Source organism: Condylura cristata, unplaced genomic scaffold (genome assembly GCF_000260355.1).
Source record: "Condylura cristata isolate star-nosed mole 26May11 unplaced genomic scaffold, ConCri1.0 scaffold00008, whole genome shotgun sequence".
Taxonomy (NCBI): domain Eukaryota; kingdom Metazoa; phylum Chordata; class Mammalia; order Eulipotyphla; family Talpidae; genus Condylura; species Condylura cristata.
The window spans coordinates 24,460,675-24,482,124 of record NW_004567109.1 but is presented as its reverse complement, the minus strand read 5'-3'; the positions used below and the strand labels follow the sequence as shown (position 1 = coordinate 24,482,124).

Here is a 21,450-nt window from a genome sequence, read left to right as displayed (position 1 = left end):
CCGGGGCAGGCGGCAGGCGGGAATCGAACTCATGCGGAAGTGGCTTCAGATTCTCAGTGCTGCGCTTTAACCCGCTGCGCCACCAGGGAGGGCCTCGCATTTTTTATTTTTATATATTTCTGTTGTATTGACCCTTTTTACCATCATAGAATGTCCCTCTCTATATCTAATAATATTTCTTGCCTTATAGTCTATGTTGTTTTATATTAATATAATCCTTATAATTATACTAGGATAGTCAGTATAAACCCAACTAATATCAAGAAAACTGGTTGTTCTCTTTATAGTGTTTTTGGTGCATAATTCTTCTGGCCTTTGAAAAATCTTCTTCCCAACTTTCCATACAGGATAATTATTTAAGATGAATTCCTCAGTGAAGGAGGCATCATATGAGCATTTGAACTTTCTTGATTCTGTGATTCCATCACGACCAATATAACCTAGAGAAACAGGTGTTTGATTGCTTGAATGCAGATAATGCCAATCAAGGGAGGTCTCTCTCCTGTAGTACAACCTTTACCTGTAACTTTACTTTCAAGGATGTATAGTAACTTTTGAACATTTCTCACTATTTAGGTGAAACTTTTCCAAAATTGACAGGCTTCCTAAAAATAGGTATGAATTCTCTTGGATATTATCTGTAACTTCTACATTCAAGGTACATGGCCCGTGTCACTTCTTTCCTTCCTTAACCTGCCCTGTACAGGAATATCCGCAGCTATTTTGTAGATAAATATTTTTAGAAAATTGGGAGAGCATGTCTTTCAAGGACTTTCAGAGCAATGACCTACTGCCCCTTACCTACTTCTTTCACTAATTAATGTGATTGATGAGTTATTCCCAACCTGTCATATCCAACATATGTCCCTGTATGCCAGACATTTTATAAGGCTACCTTTACTCTCCTGAAATAAAATTCATACACAGTATAACATACTTAATACATAATTTCTAAACAGTATAATAAAAATATAAAAATAAAAAGTAGAATGAGGTGATATATTTCAGTATATAAATGCTTGATCACTTTAAGACTTTAGAAAACATGATTAAAATAAGATATTCTTATTTATACCTATGTACTAAGTGCTAAGAATATAGCAGGAGACAAAACACCTTAATAAAAACAAAATCCTCTATTTGTGGACAACATATCCTGTTAGAGGCATATATATAATAAACAAGAATATAAATGGTGATAAGTGATGAAGAAAAGAAATAGAAGGTTGGTTTTCATAATAAAGAAATTGAATTTTACAGGTCCAGATGGCTTCACTCATGAATTTTTAGAAAACACTTAAAAAATAAATAATACCAACTCTTTCAAAAACATGAAAAGGAGGAAATACTTTCTACCTCATTTTTGAGGCCACTATTACCCTGCTATCAAAACCAGAGACATTATAAGAAAATTAAACTACAACCTATATTATAGACAGAAAAATTAACAATATTTTAGCAAAGCAAACCCAAAATATGTCACATCCAAGTGAGATTTTTTTCAAGAATACGAATTTGACATTCAAAAATTAATAAATGTAATTCATCCTTTTAACAAAACTTAACAGATGCAGGTGAAACATTTGACAAAAATCCAACATGTTTTCTTTGATAAAAAGGAGAGACTGTTTCTCAGCTCATTCTGTGAAGGCAGCATTGTCCTGATACCAAAATTAAACAAAGATATTATGGGTAAACTATAAACTATTATCTGTCATGAACACAGATGCAAATATTCTAAACAATTCTGGCTAATTAAATTCAACAATCTATTAAAAAAGGTATCATATCATGACTAAGTGAGTTTTCTTCTAGGGATGCAGGGTTGTCTTGGTGATAGTAATTTTATGGGGATTACATCTGAGAGGAGAAATCAAACAGTGTATAAAAATGAACAATGAGGGCCTCCCTGGTGGCACAAGGGGTTGAGTGCTGTAGTGGAAAGATGTCCAGTCACTGCAGCACAGGTTCTACCCCCGGCCAGGGAGGGATACATGTACATTAGTGCTTTTTGCAGCAAAATCCATAGAACCAAAAGATGGAAACAACCCATATGTACATCACCTATTGAATGGATAAACAAAATGTACCATATCCTTATAATTAAATATTATTCAGACATAAATAGGAATGAAGTATCCATACATGCAACAATATGGATGCGCACTGAAAGTACTATGCTAAGTGAAATAAGCCAGACAAAAATGGACAGATTTTGTATGATTTTCTATATTTGAGTTATCTAGTATAGGCAATTTCATGGGAATAGAATAGAATAGAGATTATTACCAAGGATTGGAGAGAGTGAGGAGTTGGTATTGTTTAATGAGTACAGAGTTGTCTTTGGAATGATGATAAGTTGATGGCATGCACAGTGGAGATGGTTACACAACTTTAACATACCTAATTTTTTGCTTTAAAATGGTTTATGATATGTGAATATTTACCTTAGTTTAACAATTATTTTAGAAATATTATTACTTGCTATAACTAAAATGAACCTTGAAAACATTATACTAAGTGAAAGACACAAAAAGCCAAAGCTTTCTTTTATGTGAAATGTCAAGAATAGATAAGTACACAGAGACAAAAAGGTGATTAGTGGTTGCCAGAAGATGGGAATGGGAAGGAATTGGGACTGCCTGCTATTAGGTACAGGTTTTCTTTTGAAGGATGATAGAAATATTCTGGAATACATGATTACATAACATACTGAAAATACTAAATACCACTGAATTGTACGCTTTAAAGTGGTGAATTTCAGTGTCTAAAGAAATCAACCAAGATGCCCTTTGGTGGATAACTATCTTTAGATAAAGAAGTTGTGGTATATATAGTCAATGGAAGACTACTCAGCTACTTAAAAAGATGAAATCTTGCTTTTGACAACATGAATGGAGCTTGAAGTGATTATACTAAGTGGAATATATCAGAAATTGAAAGACAATTTCAAATAAATGATCTCACTTTTATGTGGAATATAAATAAACAAAGCAAACAAATTGGCAAAACACAACAAAAGTAGCTTAGACTGAAAAAAATATGGTGGTTACCAGAGGGAAAGTTAAGGGAGTTGAAAGGAATGGCTGGAAGGGTTAGTTTGATAGAATCAACTTGACATTTCTACTAAGACTTTGTTAGTAAGTGTATGAAGCATATATACATATCAAGGTGTAAAGCTTTATTCTTGAAGTCATATAATTTTGTAAACTATAAAATGGTAATCAATAAAATTTGATTAAAATGTATAAAAATGAAGCCATGGAGTTTATGTGTATTGTCTCAAAAATAAAAGTTATTTTATATCTCTGTGGTTTTATAATTCACTATTACTTTGAGATTGGGGAATAAAATAGGTTTTTAAAAGTATTATTAAAATATTTGAGTCAAATAAATATATACAGGCTGAAAGACTAGTCTACCAGTTGGACTCCTTCTATAAAAACTAAGCCAGCTTATACAATGAGTTTGAAAAAAAGAAAAAGGAGATAAGATGAGATAGTTGATCCAGCATTATATTGCTATATCGCAGAAGCAGAACTAAAACTCAGACACATGTCCCACCTCCAAATGCAAGACTTTCCATATCATATTGTTACAGGGCACCCCAATGTGAATTGGGTTGCCAGTCTGTGGGTCTTCACCCGTGCGCTTACTATTCAATCGTATTATGGACACAAAAGGTTAAATAATGGATTTATTTATAAGGAGAAAGGTAAAGGAATAACCCAGGGAAAGAGGGAGAGAAACACAGGTTAACTAGGATGTCCTACCACTTCTGCTGACTTGGACTCCACCCGCACGCTGAAAACCGATTGAGCGCCAAAACTATCAGCTGTGAACCACCAGGTGCCTACCCAGAGCCCACATGTCCTGTTTTATCCCAACCTGGCTGCTCAGCTCCGCCCTCACGTCCCTGCATGCTTCTTCTTGATACTGATGGGATTTGGAGTTCCAGCATCTGGAGTAGGGGCGGAGTCCATGAAACCTGTACTTGTTACAATATCAGACTGATCTATAGTGGGGGTTTATTTGGGGACAGTCAGCCTTCTGATTACGTGATCACTTGAGTTGTAGCTGATTTGAAAGTTTCTTCCTCTGAAGCATATCAGCCAGCGTACAGACCACTAACTCTTGGCACTCTCAGATCTCCCAGGTTGTATCAGCAGAGAATCAGAAGTAAACCAACTAAATGCAGCATTATTTTTAATGTCTTTAGTTATTCTCCTGACTATAAATTCTCTGTTTATTCCTCTAGGATTTATTACAAGGATCAGGAAGATAAGCATCCTTCTACTTCCTTCTTGTCCCTTCTAGACAGTTTCTCCTACCTTCAGTAAAGCCATTTTTTTTTTGAGCCTTATACTTTGCATTACATATCTTTCTCTTATACCACTTGCTGATTAACATTTTAGTATTTGTGTTAGTTTTCTGTAACAAAATACCACAAACTTTGTGATTTAATGAATGTAATCAATTACCACAAACATAAACCAACACAAATGTATTATCTTACAGTTTTGTGTATCAGAAGTGTTTATATACTCCACCATCATTGAAGTTCTAGTACCATCATATGTCAAGTTGGCCACCTCTACCCTAGCTCAACATCCTTCCCTTTTCTTCTGGTAACCACCAAATTTTTCAGTCTGAATTGTTTTTGTTTCTCATTACTGTACTTTTTAACACTTAAAATAAGATCATATACACAGCTGAGTGATTAAAATGGGTGATCACATAATCTTCAATATCTCCAGTGGCAGGGAACTTTTGATCTTTCAAAGTAATCAAATAAAATCAACCATTTTATTCAGTCAGTCAGACATTTCAAATGGTGATAATAAAAATCCATGAATGTCTAAATGTCATATAGTATGAGGTTTATCCTTTATCCACAGTCCTTTTTTCCAACTTCAAAACTCTCAGTCATCTCCTTATACCCCCAGAATTGACAATGGAAAAGCCCACAGAGTATGTAGAAGACAGCTTCGAGTAAGTAAAAATAGTCTCTGTAGCAATCAATTATAAGCAGTAAACTCAATAGGTCAACTAGTTTTCTGCTACCACAAAAACTTGAGATACCTCATTGTACTGTGGCAATGGGCTCAAGGTTAAGAGATACTGCTAAGTCTAGAACTTAGATGATTATTTAAAATTTAGAAACTGCTTAATAAAAAGACTGAAGATATTTTTGACTTCTTAAGTATTCTTAAAATAGAAAGATCAGCGATCATAGAAAGAATGGAACCAAAATAGCACCTATAAAACTTGATTACTTTTATTTGCTAAATGTCTACCCACAGTAAATTGTGCCCTCCTTAAAGGCTGGCACTGGCCAAGTGCCAGGCACAGAGTATGCATTTAGTGAATGTGTGGATGATTAAGCAAGCTTCCCTGATAAGATGATTAATTAAGCAAGCCACCCTGCAGTTCTTGTTCTTTGTTGCTGTTTCTCAGTAAACCTGAGATACTGTGATATAATTGCTGTGATGAGGACTACTTTGCCCTAATTAATAAGAGTACTAACAATAGCAGTAATAGTCACAATGGCTAACATCTCTATAATGTTTACTATATGCCAGACCTTCTTTTAAGTGTTTTATATGCATGCAATATACTTTAATATTCATAACAACTCTATAAAGTAGCTGTTAGTTTTATCCCCATTTTTATAGATGAAGAAATTGAGGCACATAAACAAAATTTTTCCAGGGATCCAAAGTTGGCAAGTAACAAGTCTGGAATACAGTTTAGGCCTACTAATTCCGGAGTCTTCAAGTACACAAATACTGTACTTGACTCCAGTTGTACTTCTTTGCTTGTTCAGCATGCTTTCTTTTAGTAGTCATCCTTCATTCTTTTGGGAAAATGATTCCATGCAATTTGAATATAGTTGACCACTTTTCTGAGTGCACATGAAGGTATATGTAAGGCCTGGCTGGTTGAATACCTTACTCTCTGGCCAGGATGATTGATTTTTGACTGGCAGTGTTAGTTGAGCCTAAAATAGCCAATGGCTATTCATTCCATGTTTAGACAATATTAACCAAATGCCAGGCATCCTAGCATATGAGATATGTTAACATATGAGATAATTAATGAAACAAAGGTTCCCTTCCCTTGTAGTGGCATTGTAGCAGAGGGAGGCATTGGTAAACATAATAAGCAAGTAAACAGTGTGTCAGAAAGTAAGTGCTGTTGAAAAAAGCAATGGTAGAACAGGGTTTGAAGAGATTCAGATTGCTGGGGTAGCACTGGGTAGATAAAATAGTTTATTTAATAGGGTAATCTGGTTAACCCTCATTGAGGAGGTAGTACTTGAATAGATTGGAAGGAAGAGTATTAACTAGATACATATTTGAAGGGAATAGCTACAACAAATGCTGGAAGGACTGAGCAACAAGGACTGTTAAGATGCAAAGTAGTATGAAAAAGATGTCAGAGTTAAAAGCAGCCCTTTGACAGGACTTTGGTAGGCCCTTCTGAGAATATTAATTTTGAATTACATGGGAAACCATTATAAGTTTCTTTGTAGAGGAATGTCAGGATCTGACAGATTTTAAAGGACCAGTCTGAATTCTATATAGAAAATAGATTTGAAGAAGGAGTAAGACTAGGCAGACCTGTTAAGAAGCTAGTAAAATGATCCAGACTTGGACCAGAGTAGAGAAGGTAGAAATGTTAAGAAATGATCAGTTTTGGAAATATTTTTAAGTAAAACAAGTGTGATTTTTTGTGGTGAATTGAATGGAGGATGTGAAGAATCAAGATGCCGCCAAGGTTTTTAGCTTGAGCCTTTTGAAAGATGAGGATTGCTATTCGTTGGGATGGGGACTTGAACTTGTTATGTTTGAGATTTTATTAAGACCTCTTAAGTTGTATGTAGACCTTTGTAAAGAGAATAGAATGTGTCAATTATAACCGTCACTGATATGAAGGAAATTCAAGGTTTAATAAAAGGGAAAAAAATGTAAAAGATTATTCAGTCTTACTAAAGATCTATACCTGGGGAAATAACCATCATATTCTGGGTGACTAGCCAGCCCTTCAGATGTTTGGTCTCAATTTATATACAATTTGTGCAGATAGGTAACATGCACAAAACAAATACATACTCTATAATAGATAAAGGAGGTATCTGGTTAATTTCTAACATTTTTCAGTTAACATTTTGCCAGAGAAGATATACAAATGACCAGTAAGTGTTATGCACTCAGTGAAACCTTGTAGCAGTTCAGAAAGCTGCTTACACAACTCTCTGGGAACTACTCTTTGTCCCTATTTCCCTAGGAGATGCTCAGGTAAGAAAAAAAGAAAAAGAGGGATCCATATTGGTTGGGTCTAAGTGTTAGCCTGACTTAAAGTCTCCCAGAGGAGCCAGTATCCCTATAGCAATTACATAGGCATAGTGTCCAGGCTCCCTGTAAGGGTTTTTCCAACTCCAAGTCATCACACCCAAGATACTTCAGAGATTTGGCTTAAAATTAGGTATTTTTAGTACTTCCGGTTCTTACAAATCAGGTGTCTCACTTAACCCTAGAGTTGCTTCTTAAGAACATAGTTGACATTCTATCTTTATCAGGTTTTCTGGGGGAACACAGCTAAAATTTAATCAAAAATTGAAGTCTCATGAAGAAAGTTTATATACATAATACATATATATGTTTACATCATTGTTTATATTTGTACAATATTTGACTTCTCTCAGGCATAATTTCCAGAAAATCCCACCACCATGTCATATGTTAACCATCACCATAGTCTCTTGTGCTCTTCCTTCCCATTTCCATCCTCAGCTGAATGTCTTTGAGTTACAGTTTGATAGTTTTGTTCTTGTTTTTTCCTGCTCTCTTGTTTGGTTCTCTCTATATTCCTCATATTGTTGAAACCATCTGATATTTTTCTCTTTCCCGCTGACTTATTTTATTGAGCATAATCCCTTCCAGTTTCACTCATGTTGCTGCAAATGGCATGAGTTTTATCTTTTTGATTGCTGAATGGTATTCCATTGTGTATATATACCATGTCTTTTTTATCCAGTAATCTGTTTTGGGGCATTTAGGTTGTTTCCATAACTTTGCTATTATAAATGGTGTTGCAGTAAACGTTAAGAGTGCAGGTTTCCAGAAAGGGCAAGTTTTGTTAACCCTTCACCCACACAGAGTAACCTATCTCTTCCCCAATACAACAAAATATGGTAATTAGTACTACCCTATATTAAAGATAAGGAATCTTAGGCATAGAGAAATCATGTAGCTTGCTTAGGGTGATGCAACTTCTAATAAGATACTAAAACATCACCCAGTAGCATATGCACTATCAATCTTGTGTTAGGCAAAATAATAGCTCTCTAAAGATGTTCTAATCCTAATCATTGAAACTTTAACTATATTACATAACATTTTATTTATCAGTTGACCTTGAGATGGGGGCAATTTTCCTTCATTACCCAGTGCAACCACAAAGATCCTTACGTGAAAGAAGGAAGCAGGGCATTCAGTGCTGAATCAATACATTGGAGAAAGAGCCATTACTGATGCTGATGATGGAAGAAGGGGCTATCTATAAACCCAGGAATGCAGATGAACTCTAGAATCAGAAAAGGCAAAGAAATAGATTTTCCCTTACTACTCCAGAAGGAATCCAGCATTGCTAACATTTTGCTTTTTGCCCCAAGTGAGACCCATTTTGGATGTCTGATTTTCAGAACCATAAGATAAAATTTGTGTTGCTTTATCTCCAAGTTTGTGGTAATTTGTTACAGAAGCAGTAGGCAACTAATACAATCACTATATTGCACCCCATACTGTATTATACTTCTTGGTGCCAGGCCTTCCCACATTGTTGTTATGCTTCTACTTCTATTTTGCCGCCTTTTCCCACCTGTGGTGACCCTTTTTTGGCCTTCTATCTAGATTGAGTTGGTTGTTTCACCTCTGTGAACTTCATACTTTATAGCCATTCTCAAATAACGTGTTAGATAATGTAGATCTTAACCATATACCTACTGTTTACTCACTGTTCAGGATTTAACTCAAATATCACTGTTGCCTAGATTTTTTTTTTAATCCCAGATTTTCAGCCTTGACTAGGTGTTCCTTCTCTGTGCTCCTGTAATACCACTTCCTGATCTTTGTCATATTTACTACTCACTTCTGTTTACTTGTCTGTTCCGTTAGTCAGAGTTCCTTCTTAGTGTCCTTTATACTTAGACTAAGCACCTAGCATAGAGTAGGTTTAAATAATGTTTAATGAATAAATGAATCATTATTCTACCACTTTGAATAACTGCTGGAATATTGTATTTTTTCTGATGTTGAAAATCAATTTTTCTCTCAGAGAACAAAAAATAAGAGCTCACTGTGGCCATCACCTGCTGATTTAAGGTGCATCCCTTTTAGCATTTGTTTTCTCTCTCAAGTGATCCTTAAATTTTAGCAGTATGTTCATAAATAATAATGTTATTTTTCTCTTTCCTTCCCAATTTTGCATGAGAAAGAAAGCTAACATTTTACCTGGCATAATGTTTTGGCACAAAGACAAAACTATGTGGTCTTAGAATCCAAGAATCAAAAAGCTTTTGATTCTTGATCTATGTCGACATTCTAGATTTTAATCTTTTAGCTACCTCTCATGTAAAGGTATTCTCCATTTACCTTCCAGGACTCTGTGCTTTCATGCCTACAAATTCTTCACTAGCATTTTTGCTCTCAAGAGTCCTTATATGGACCACAGAGGAACTCTTGATTTTCGATTTGAATTAAATAATAAAAAGCTTCATCTAGCCTTTTTGTTTATCCTAAAGGCTCCTCCGTAAGCAAGCTTGCTTCTGTGATTCACTGAAAAAAAGCTTTTCTTTACCCTCATGTCTGCACTTTCTGAACTCTAGTCTACTAAGACCAAGTCAGGATAAACTGAGCTTTAGTTCACATCACGACTCTTTTTAAACTCAGTTTGAAGGAAAGTATATTATAGTACACAGAGTGTGAGAACTGACTAATTTGTAATTTAGATATTCTAAAGGTGTTCACAGAGTATTTCTTACAAAGTATACATGAGGAGGAATATTCTATTTAGCAATTTTCCCCTCCACTTTTGGGGTCAGAGAAGCAAAGGAGATAAAAACCATGTTAGAACAGTGGACACAAGGAGATGCTGGTCAACTGATGGGATAATACATTAAGGATGTAATTTTAATTCAGAAGAATTGCTGACACTAGAGATTTTTACTATGAAGAACTGCTCCCTCAGATGCAGTGGATAATGTGAATGCATTTATAACCCTGAGTGAAGACTTAATGAGAATGTCTTCTATTTGATTGGTGTTTGTATGGAAACAGTGTACTGGAGAATGTGGAAAAATTATTTTGCTCAAGTTTCCAAGCAAAATAAAATGCATTGTCTTAATTGAATTTGTTTTGACATTCTTGCTGCCCCACACAGGTCAAGTTGCAAGATGGAACAAAAGAATAAGCTAGAGGATAATATGAGGTCTTGACCAAAATGCTGTAAATGTTAGGGATGGTGTTCTTACTGGTGTATGAAACCGTTAAATGAAGAATGTTATTAGAGATATGCATTCATCTCCATATTAAAAAGGCCATGTTGGAAATAAAATGTCATGGAGTGTAGAAAAGATGAGGATTAAGATAGCCTGAAAATTAGTCTTTTGATTGCTATAAGACTTTAACTACAGCGCCTGTTATTTTATGCAGAGGTATTTTTCTTTAGATCACTTGAGGATAGACTGCTTAAAGAGATGTGGTCTGTAGAATAAGGGAATAAGGGAATAAGGAATAAGGGAAATAGCTACAATTATAATCAGAACACTAACATAAGAACTTTGTTTTTAGTATTTATGTATGCCAGGTAGTATTCTTAGTGATACATATAACTCACTTAAGTATAACTAATACTTAATTCTAATTTTTGCAATTTCAAAGTAACCAGGAAACTTTCTTCTCAGAAAAGTGAATCAAGATAATTTATAAAGCTTTGAAATAAATCTGAAATACCAACAATAAGGCAAGTCAATGTGACCTCTATTTAAAAAATCAATTAATTAAAAAAATCTCAGCCAGTTGTTTTGAAGACTCAAAAACAAACCTTTGAACTTTCAGTATTGTGGCTGATCAAAAATAACTATATGTATCCTATTCCTTTTGCAATGCAGTTTTTTTATTTTAATTTTTTTTAGTTTAACTCATTGATGTAACTACTGAAGAGTAGGGTAATTTTAAATATCATTTTAAGTTATATGCTGCTTTTTATGCTGTTCAAATCAATAATCTAAATGGTGGTTATTAACCTATAATATCCATTTTGGCAGTGTGTACCTTGTATAGGTACATCCTGTTTCTGCAGAGAACTGCTTAAGGAGTGTGGTATTTTATTTTTCTAATCTATGCTCAAATCTGTGAACTGAGGAGGTGGTGCTCATCTGCAGTTCTGAATAGACTACTTATCCATCACCATATATGACAACTTGTTCTGTAAGTCTTAGGGAGGCAATGAAATTGCTATTTTCAAAGTGATTATGTCTTATGCATATTAGACTTGTAAATGAATTTTCCAGATATATCTTCCCATTTTATTTTTTTCTACCCTCAATCTTTCAAAATGTACACCTAATCCCCATAAAAAGATTCAATATCCAAAAAAAGTACTAGAAAACCAGGTAATGCAAGGTATCTCAGTGAGTAAATGGCCTGGGCTTGGAAGTCTCATTGTTCTTTAACTGGTTGCTGGCACAGATGGAGAGCGGAGACTACTGCCTGCTAAAGCTGGTGCTGAGAAGAGCCTGTGGCTGCTCTTCAGAGGTTAATACAAGGAAAATCTCTTGATTTGCTAGAGGAGTCTGGGAGGAGAGCAGATGGCCACAAGAAGGGCCCTCCAGCTTACTCAGCTGCTCTGAGAAGCTTAGGGTGACCTCTCTGATACAAACAAACCAAGTAGCTCTCAGGGTAATGGAGCAGCATCATTTGTATTCCTGAATAACAATACTTCTCCTCACTTTGCAATCTCTCACACCCTCACCCAGTGTGTGGGCGCCATCTGTTTCTTGTGAACTTACATAGGCACTGGTCCTGGCCAGTTAAGATTTCTCTTAAATGATATCTCTGGGAGATGTATTTTTTACAAATTATTTCCATATGCATCTCATAGACATATAAGTATTCTATCTGTTTGCATAAGTAAGAAACTAGGGCAAAGAGATATTGAGGAATACTGGAATAAGAATGTAAGTATCCTGATTTCTGAGCTCTTTTTATCATAGTATGAGCTCTTCATCATAGAGCCATTCCCATTCTGTCATTTAGGGCAGTAGTTATCTAACACTGAATAAGGCTTTCTAGAAAGGAAATCAGTTATTTTGAGATATCACTTTCACTATTTTAAATTTTCATGTGTCTACTGTTCTGCTAAGTGACAAAAAGGAGAAAGAGTGGTACTAGCAAACTGTTTCGTCCTTCCAGAAGACAGGAATCTAAATGAGAATGTCTAATTTACACTATGCAGTATCATCAAAATAAATTTATTCAAAAGGAAAGCATTCTGATTTAAAGAAGTAGTTTATCTCTGTGTGTTTGTGTATACACACTTAAACTGACTACAAGAAAAATTACTCTTTTTGTAAACCACAGTGCTTTCCTCTTCCATTGGCTGAATCTACATTCATTTTCATGCATTAGCACCTGCCCAGGGGCCTGGTGAATCAAAAGAGCAATGAGCAAAGTGGTTTTAATTGCCCAAGCTTTCCTAGAGACTTTCTTGCACTCAGAAGCACAAAAGACTGAATGGTATCAGAGGACTATACTGAGAAGTGTTTTCCTTCAGAACTCTCAGCAGATGATTCACTCACTGTGCTAAGTCATTGTCTTGTACAGATGAGTTCATGAGTCCATCTTTATTCCAATTGTGAGAGCATCACCAAGCACTTGTCAGTGTTAGTTGCCTTGAACAATTGCCCAGGAAAATAGGCAAAACCAGAGTTTACTGACTTGTCATTAATGCAATCTTTGCAGGGTTGTACTAATTATCCTTATAAAGTTTTGTATGCATAATTTAGAGTGCATTGTCATACTTAATATTGTGTAGTAGTTGAGAGCACATACTGGAGCCAGACTACCTGTACTCAAATTCTAATTCTTTTGCAGTTTGTGTAATCTTAAACAAGTTCCTTAATGTCTAAGAGCCTCAATTTTCTGATCTGAAAAAGGGAGATAACTAGTGAACCTGTCTTGTAAGGTTATTGTAAGGATTTAGTTAATATGTGGAAATTATTTAGAACACCTTCTGGCAAGTAATAAATATCTAATAATTTTTAGCTAATAAAACTATTGATATTTGCAATTATTTAATTGAGGTCAATTTGGTTTACAAATTGCATATGATTTAGAGAAATAGGTTTACACCTCTTCAGATGTATGTTATTTTACCATACCACACCCACTACCAAAGCACCCATGTCCTCATGTACTTCATTATACATAACTGTTGGGTGCCTTCCTCCCACTTATCTCCCTTCCCCTTCTAGTAGCCTGAGTTCTGCAGTCATATATATATATACATATATATATATTTTTTTAATTTAAAGATTTATTTATTTATGCATACAGAACTGGGGTACAAGCCAGAGGTGCAGGAGCGGTGAGAGGATTCACCAGAGACAGAGTGGGATGCAGAACAGGCTGACTGATGAAATACACTGCTGAGGGGAGCAGTGGGCAGGTCAGGAGAGGTCTACTGTGCCATGTGGTCACCTCCCGGGTGAGGACTGAACTCATGCTGAAGTGGCTTTAGCTTCTTAGTGCTGTGCTTTAACCCTCTGTGCCACCAGGGAGGGCCCTGCAGTCATATTTTTAGTGTTTGTTTTGGTTTAGTTGTCTGTTCCTTATTTCTCTATATTCTTTGTATGAATAAACTCATCTACTACTTGTCTTTCTCCTGACTTCCTTCACTTAGCATAATCCCCTCTAGTTCCATCCATGCTGTCACAAATGTCAAGATTTCCTCTTTCTCTCTCTCTTTGTAGCTGAGTGTATATATCACATCTTCATATCTAGTCATCTGTTGTTGGAAACATAGGTTGTGTCTATAACTTAGCTATTGAAAATAGTGCTGCGGGGCCCTCCTGGTGGTGCAGGAGGTTAAAGTGCAGCACTGTGAAGCTATCACAGCTACTGCAGCACAAGTTTGATCCCCGGCCAGGGGGTGTGACCCACATGGCATGGCAGGCTTCTCCTGACCCGCGCTCTGCTCTCCACTCTGTCTCTGGTGAATCCTCTCACTCTCCCCCACCTCTGGCCTGTACCCCAGGTCTGTATGTATAAATAAATACATCTTTTAAAAAATAATGCTTCAGTGAACATAGGAGTGCATATATCTCTTCAAATTAGTGTTTTGCATTCTTTGGGTAAATACCTTACCCACTAATCAATCCTAACAACACACAAAAAAGACCACTGTTTCTCCTGATGTGATGTATAAGAGGTACACAACACTACCTGTGAGGTAATTGTACCAGAAAATCTGAATCTAATCAAGTCTCTCTGGAGCTGACTATTATTTTTCAGTAAATAATTGACCTCTAGGTATTTGCTTAAATCAGCAAATTATTGATGCACAAGTTTATGGCATTTATGTTTGTACTACATTCAACCTATTCTCAGGAGGTACTACACTTCTAAAAATGTTACTAAGGCAAGGAATACTAATATTTGAAACTCTTAGTTTACATTCTAAGAAATATGAATGGAAAAGGGCACTCCAGCAAGGAAACTTTCTCAGAACTTCCTGCCTTTAAAATAGGATTTAAACCTGGAGCATGAGATACAATCAGTGTTAATAGAGTTGATGGAGTCCTAAGATTCACCCAGCTCAAATGAACATGTTCCCAAGAACATAACGGGAGATAAGCATTAACTTTTGAAAAATATTTTGCAGAAAGTTTCTCAGTTGTTTTAACATTGACTTGCTATAGAGACAGGTGGACTCTTATTTTAATATTTGACATTTTGTTGCTAATTCTAGATTGACTTAGAGGATTAAAGCCATTACCAATGCTGTGAAAACTGAAATTTTAGAATTACAATAAACCTGAAAGTAATTTTCTAGTAATGTTTCTAGTTGTGTTGTTTTATGAAGTTAAATGTGTTATTGCCAGACAACACAATATTATACAGAGATAATACAGTGCAGTAATTAAGATGGGCTTTTGAGCCAAACCCCCTGAATGTGAATCTTGAATTTACCATTTTCTATCATGACGGCCTTCAGCAAATTTATGTTTTTCTCATACATAAATTCAGAATAATAGTAATCAGCCAGGTTTTTCAGATAAGCAGAATCAATAGGAGATGACAGATGGATGGATGATGGGCAGATAAATCATGATTTTTATATATGATTTATTTCAAGGATTGGCCTCCATAATTAGGGGAGGTAGAAAGTCTGAAATCTATAGGGCAAGCCCGCAAGCTAGAAATTTTTGGTCTGGATCTGATACTGTAGTTATGAGGCAGAAGTTCTTCTTTCTTAAATTTTTCTCCTTTCTCAGAGAAACCTCAGTTTGCTAGTAAGCAAAACTCATTTAACCTGTTAGATGATCCACTCATGTTACTGAGAATAATTCCTTTAATTAACAGTAACTGATTGTAGATGCTAACCACATCTACCAAGTACCTCCACAGCAACACCTGAATTAGTGTTAGATTTAATTACTGGATTCTGTACCCTCATCAAATTGACACATAGAAAATATTACATCTGCTATCAAATTCATAAAGTTGTGGATATTAAATAAGTTAAAATATTAAGAACAGAGTACACAAAGTTCTTAGAACAGAGCCTAGCACACAAGGGTACTCTTAAAGGTTAGCTATCTTTTTAAAAAGTTACTTATTTATGCATTTAAGAACTGGGGGACAGGCCAGAGATGCAGGGGTGAAAGGATTCATCAGAGACAGAGTGGGGAGCAGAACAGACAGATGTACTGAAATACACTGCTGAGGAGCATTGAGTGGGTCAGGAAAGACCTGCTGTGCCATGTGGGTCACCTCCCTGGCCAAGGATCAAACTCGTGCAGCACTGGCTGTGGATAGGTTTGTAATGTTGCACTTTAACCCCTTGCACCACCAAGGAGGGCCTCTAGCTATTATTTTTATACTCTTTAAATCCCTCAAATACCCTGGTTCCAGGAAAGATAATATTAATATACTGGTTATTATTTAGTGTAGTAATAACTCAATTGATATAAAAATCTCAACTTTCAGCCATACTATAGATGTTAGATATAATACTACTAGGGAAAGAAACCCATTTGGGGGCCCTCCATGGCGGTGCAAAGGGTTAAAGTGCGGCACTGTTGACAACCACTGTACTACAAGTTTGATCCCCAACCAGAGAGCTGACCCACATGGTGAGGCAGAACTCTCCTATCTCGCCCACTGCTCCCCTCAGCAGTGTGTTTCAGTCAGTCCTCCTCCTGTTCCCCCTCTGTCTCTGGTGAATATCCTCTCACTGCTTGTACCCCAGCTTTTATATGCCTAAATAAATAAATCTTAAAAAAAAACATTTGGTGAAAAAGACACTAAGTAAAAGTATTTCCAAAGTAAGATTAACAGGCTAAGAGAGCTTTACTGTGTAATATCACATTATGAGAGACTCAGTGATAGTCACTATATCATAATATACCGATGTTAGAATGAACTGTGGAGATCATCTAGACCAGCTGCTCATGTTTTTTTAATTGAGGTATACATATAACGTATATGTAATAGTTTCAGAAATACAACCTAATGATACATGTATACACTGTGAGATGCTTATCACAGTAAATCTAGTTAACAGCAGTCATCAAAAAATTTGCTAATAACATGGATGAAGCTGAAAGGGATCATGCTTAATGAAATAAACCAGAAAGAAAAAGAAAAATACCAGATGGTTTTACTCATAGCAGGAGTGTAAGGGATCAGAGGGGGGAAAAAAAAAGAGACAAACAAGTGTAATAGAGTAAAAATTAAAACAATGAACAACTATAAACCAGAGACATTTTATGGGGGTGGAAGGCGAAATGGGATCAGAACTGGGATGGGAAGAGTGCACTGGACTGTGGTGATGGCACGTGGGTGAATTGGTGGTGGGAAACCCATGGGGATTACAACTGATATTAAAAAATGCACAAAATGAAGAATGATGTAAAAAATATATAAAATAATAATATAATAAAAATATTTAAAAATATATAATATAATAATAATATATTTTTATTTGCAAATTTCTTTTATTTTTACTTTTAAGATTACTCTTTGAGATTGTATGTACCGTAGGCCAAAGTAAAGACAATTTTCACAAGTAAAAAAAAATTTACTCTGATAATTTTCAAATGTATACTACAGCTCTACTAATAAAATTTAATCACTATACTGTATATTATATCCCCATGATATTTTCAAGGCTAGCATTACTCTGACACCAAAACCAGATAAGATGACTATCACAAAAAGAGAAAGTTACAGAGTATCCCTGATGAATAAAAAAACTGTCAATAAAACATTAGCAAGCAAAATTGAGTAACACACATTAAGAGCATCACACATCATGTCAAGTAGAACTTATTCCAGGGATACAAAGATGGTACAACATCCACAAATCAGTTAACATGATATATACCACATTTGTTGCAACTGGAAATTTTTGCAGTTTGCGGTGGAAACACGATGAAAGACACAGCGGTTGTGGAGCTGGTTTGCAAGGCAAGACTGCTGCTGAGCAGCTCTTGTACATTTATTGAAATCATACAGGATAGTAAAAGCTGGTCATGTGTCAATGGTATGAGGAATAGAGTCTAGAGGGTGGGATAGGAATGGGGAACAAAGTTTTACAAGGGAAAGGGAAGGGGACATCGTGACCATAGGTATGATGTTATCACCAGCAGAGTCATCCCAAGACCGCCATAGAGATAATTATGTAATCAGGTCATCAGCAGCCTCATGATACAAACTATACTCTGTAGGTAGTCAAGGAATGTTCTGCTCTGACTTGTGGATAGCAAACAGGTCACAGTTGCCCATGAATAGCCAGCTTCTAGGAACCCACACACATTAACAAAATAAAGGTCAAAGTCATGATCAGCTCAATAGATGCAGAAAAGGTATTTAACAAAACTCTTGTCTTAAAAACTTGGAAGCTGGCCCTCTCTGGTGGCGCAGCGGGTTAAAGCATAGCACTGAGAGGCTGGGGCCACTTCCGCATGAGTTCGATTCCTGCCTGCCCTGGAGGTGACCACATGGCGTGGCAGACCTCTCCTGACCTGCCCGCTGCTCCCCTCAGCAGTGTACTTCGTCTATCTGCCTGTTCTGTACCCCACTCTGTCTCTGGTGAATCCTCTCACCCTCCGCATCTCTGGCCTGTACCCCAGTTCCGTATGCACAAATAAATCTTTAAAAAAAAAAAAAACAACTTGGAAGCTGTAGTCCAATTTTTCTTTCATACCACTACCAGAGTGATTTTGTTTTTAGAGATACTCAATACACAGAGAAAGCCCTGACCTTGTGGAGCTTCCATCGTGGTAAGATACTCATTAATGACTATTTTTGTCCCAAATGTAACCATATTTTTAGTCATTCAGAAACTGCTGTGGGACAAGTGCAGAAATGTCTTTGCATCCCTTTTAGATTCAGAGGCTTGGAACCTATGCTTTTCATATGTTGTCATCACTATCTTATTCTTTAGGGTCTCTTTTCATCAGGACTTTAGACATTTCTTAATAATGTACTAAATACTATTAAGTGGCCTAGAGAAATTAAGAATCTCCTCCCTTAGGGCCTGGTTTTCAGCTAAGCTGAAACTTGACCATTGGGAAAGTTGTCTAATTCCCTTGTCATGGAGACCCCATTAACAATAACTGCATGTACACATGAATAATAAGTCTAAAGGTCACTTTACAGTACAAGAACACGTTGAAAGCTGGGCAGAGCAAGTATTACTACCCCCACTTTCCTAAGGAGGATGTTCAGGCTCAGGGTTGTAAAGTGAGTGGCCCAACACTACAGAATAAATAGGAGATCCTGGCTGCCAAATTTTAGTGCAGTGTGTTCTTTGCTCTACAACTGGCCATGTTTGGTGGACATAGATTTGGAAAAGAGCTACTTCTCATTCCTGCAGTTCTTTTTCTTAGATTTAAAGTGAAGGCATACTTAATCGAACGTAACTTTTTTACTTTGCTTTAAACACTATGTTTTAAATCTGCAGCTACTTTTAGCTTGAGGGAAAAAAAGTTCTGTGAAGTTTAGAATATATACCTAGACTGTGAATTTAGAAAATTAACTTTTATCTTTTTCTTCCTTTGGAAATTAATCTTAACTGTTTCAGAAATGTGCACCTTTCTTTGATTTGGACCTGAATGGGCAAATCAAATGTGATGTTAGTTTTGCCAGGTTTTATGAATATACTTGTAAATTTCGGTCTTTCTTTAACCATAATTATTTGAAACTTGAACTTTGGAATGTTTTCTCTACATTTGTTAATTCTTCCAGATCACAATAATAACTCTAGAACTTACATATACACCATTTATAATTTGGCAAGTATTTCTCCAACAGATATAAGGTTATTTAAAATTGCTTCTCTATTCACAGTGTTCAATGCAGTTAAACTGAAAAATCTCAAGTTCTCCCCTCCTTTGTTCCTGTCTCTACTGTTTGGCATATCATAATTGTTTGCTTATGTGTCTGCAGTTCTCTAGCTTCACTTGCTAGCTGAGGAGTCTTAGACAAATTATTTAACCTTTATGAGTCTCAGTTTATACACCTTTAAAATAAAAAAATAATGCCCACTGCGTAAGTTTTTTTGTGATAAATTATTAAAAGTATCCAACACATTTCTGCAGTATAGTAAGTATTTAAAAAATATTTGATGTTCCTCTTTGTTAGCATCCTCAGGCCTAGCAGTCTTATACTTAAGATCTTATTAAACTTGTCTGGGTAACTGAATGGTTGGCTGAATACATATTCTTGTGAAGGAGAAGAATTATATTTAAAGAGTAAATGAGTCTAGAATGATTTGCTATTGATTTTAGTTCTTCCTATTTAGTTTTAACTTAAAAATCTGTCCTATACATTGCAAAATTATTGGTGGTAAGTGCTAGTGATAGATGTATAACGCTACATAGTCTTAATGCACCAAGCTCTGCTTTCCCTTCTTCAGGGTTTCTTGCCTTAAGGTATTCCACACAGTCATCATTTTGCAACTGTTTTGAGGGGAAAATGTCCTTATCTTCCTTCCTCCTGTCCTTCCTCATGATGTTCTGGTTTCTCTTTCATTTGTAACACTCACCTTATGCAAAATTTTACTGATGTTATTTGTACAGTTATGTTTGCCCCCCACACAGAACTAAAAATGTACCAGAGGTCCTTAACTTATTTAGTGCTTCTTACTGTTCTTTTTGAGACTATCATGAAGCTACAAACTGTTCCCCCAGAAAAATGTACATGTGTCCAAACAAAGGTTTTCATATTAGTTCAGGAGGTTCATAGACTCCAGAGTAATAAGTAAAAAAAGATTAATACCCGAGTTTTAATGACTTTCATGTCTATGGCAGATGTTTGGTAAATAGTTTCTGAATTGATTCATTGAAATGCAAAGTAAAAATCTTAAAGTTTTTAACTACAGAATCTCTAAAAACACTGTTTTTGTTTCCATAGGCTTCCATCTCAGTGGCACTGTAACTGAGCCGGCCACTACTTCTGAACCAGCAGTGACTTACAAAGTTGCAATAAGTTTTGATCGATGCAAAATCACTTCAGTAACATGTGGCTGTGGGAACAAGGACATATTCTACTGTGCTCATGTGGTAGCACTCTCACTCTACAGGATCCGTAAACCAGACCAAGTCAAATTGCGTCTTCCTATCTCAGAAACCTTATTCCAGATGAATAGGGACCAACTGCAGAAGTTTATTCAGTATTTAATTACCGCCCACCACACAGAAGTTCTTCCTACTGCACAGAAATTGGCAGATGAAATTCTATCCTCCAACTCAGAAATCAACCAAGTAAATGGTAATTCAACTACATTTTTGTTGCTAAAAATCTGCTTTGTTGTTTTATTGCATGTTTAGAGGTTAAGGAATTTTTGTAGTTGTAATCACTTAACCTTAGTGAGTTCATTGTGTCCTAACACCTCTGTGTGTGATTCTTAGTTTCCTAAAGTAATGCAGTTGTCTATCTCATAAGGCTCTCCAAAAAAAGGATAAAGAATGTTAGAGTTATGTATTGATCTACTTTATGGATTTTACTTGTTCATCTAATCCCTATCTCCAGGAGCTTGAATATTCACTAGTGAAATAACATATAAAATAATTTGTGTCATTTTGTGAAATGAGGTGATAAGACAATTCTCTTTAATGTTTTGGGATTCCACAAGTATCAGGGTTAATTCTAAAAAGTA

The 21,450-nt window shown here is 35.9% G+C and overlaps 1 protein-coding gene across 1 annotated transcript in view; it reads left to right on the top strand.

Moving 5' to 3' along the window:
* Nucleotides 1-21,450, top strand: part of ZSWIM5 (zinc finger, SWIM-type containing 5) — a 105,588-nt gene that overhangs the window by 41,662 nt on the left and 42,476 nt on the right. Inside the window, 1 exon segment of the mRNA XM_012722471.1 lies at nt 20,706-21,062. Within this exon segment, the coding sequence (XP_012577925.1) occupies nt 20,706-21,062 (357 nt within the window).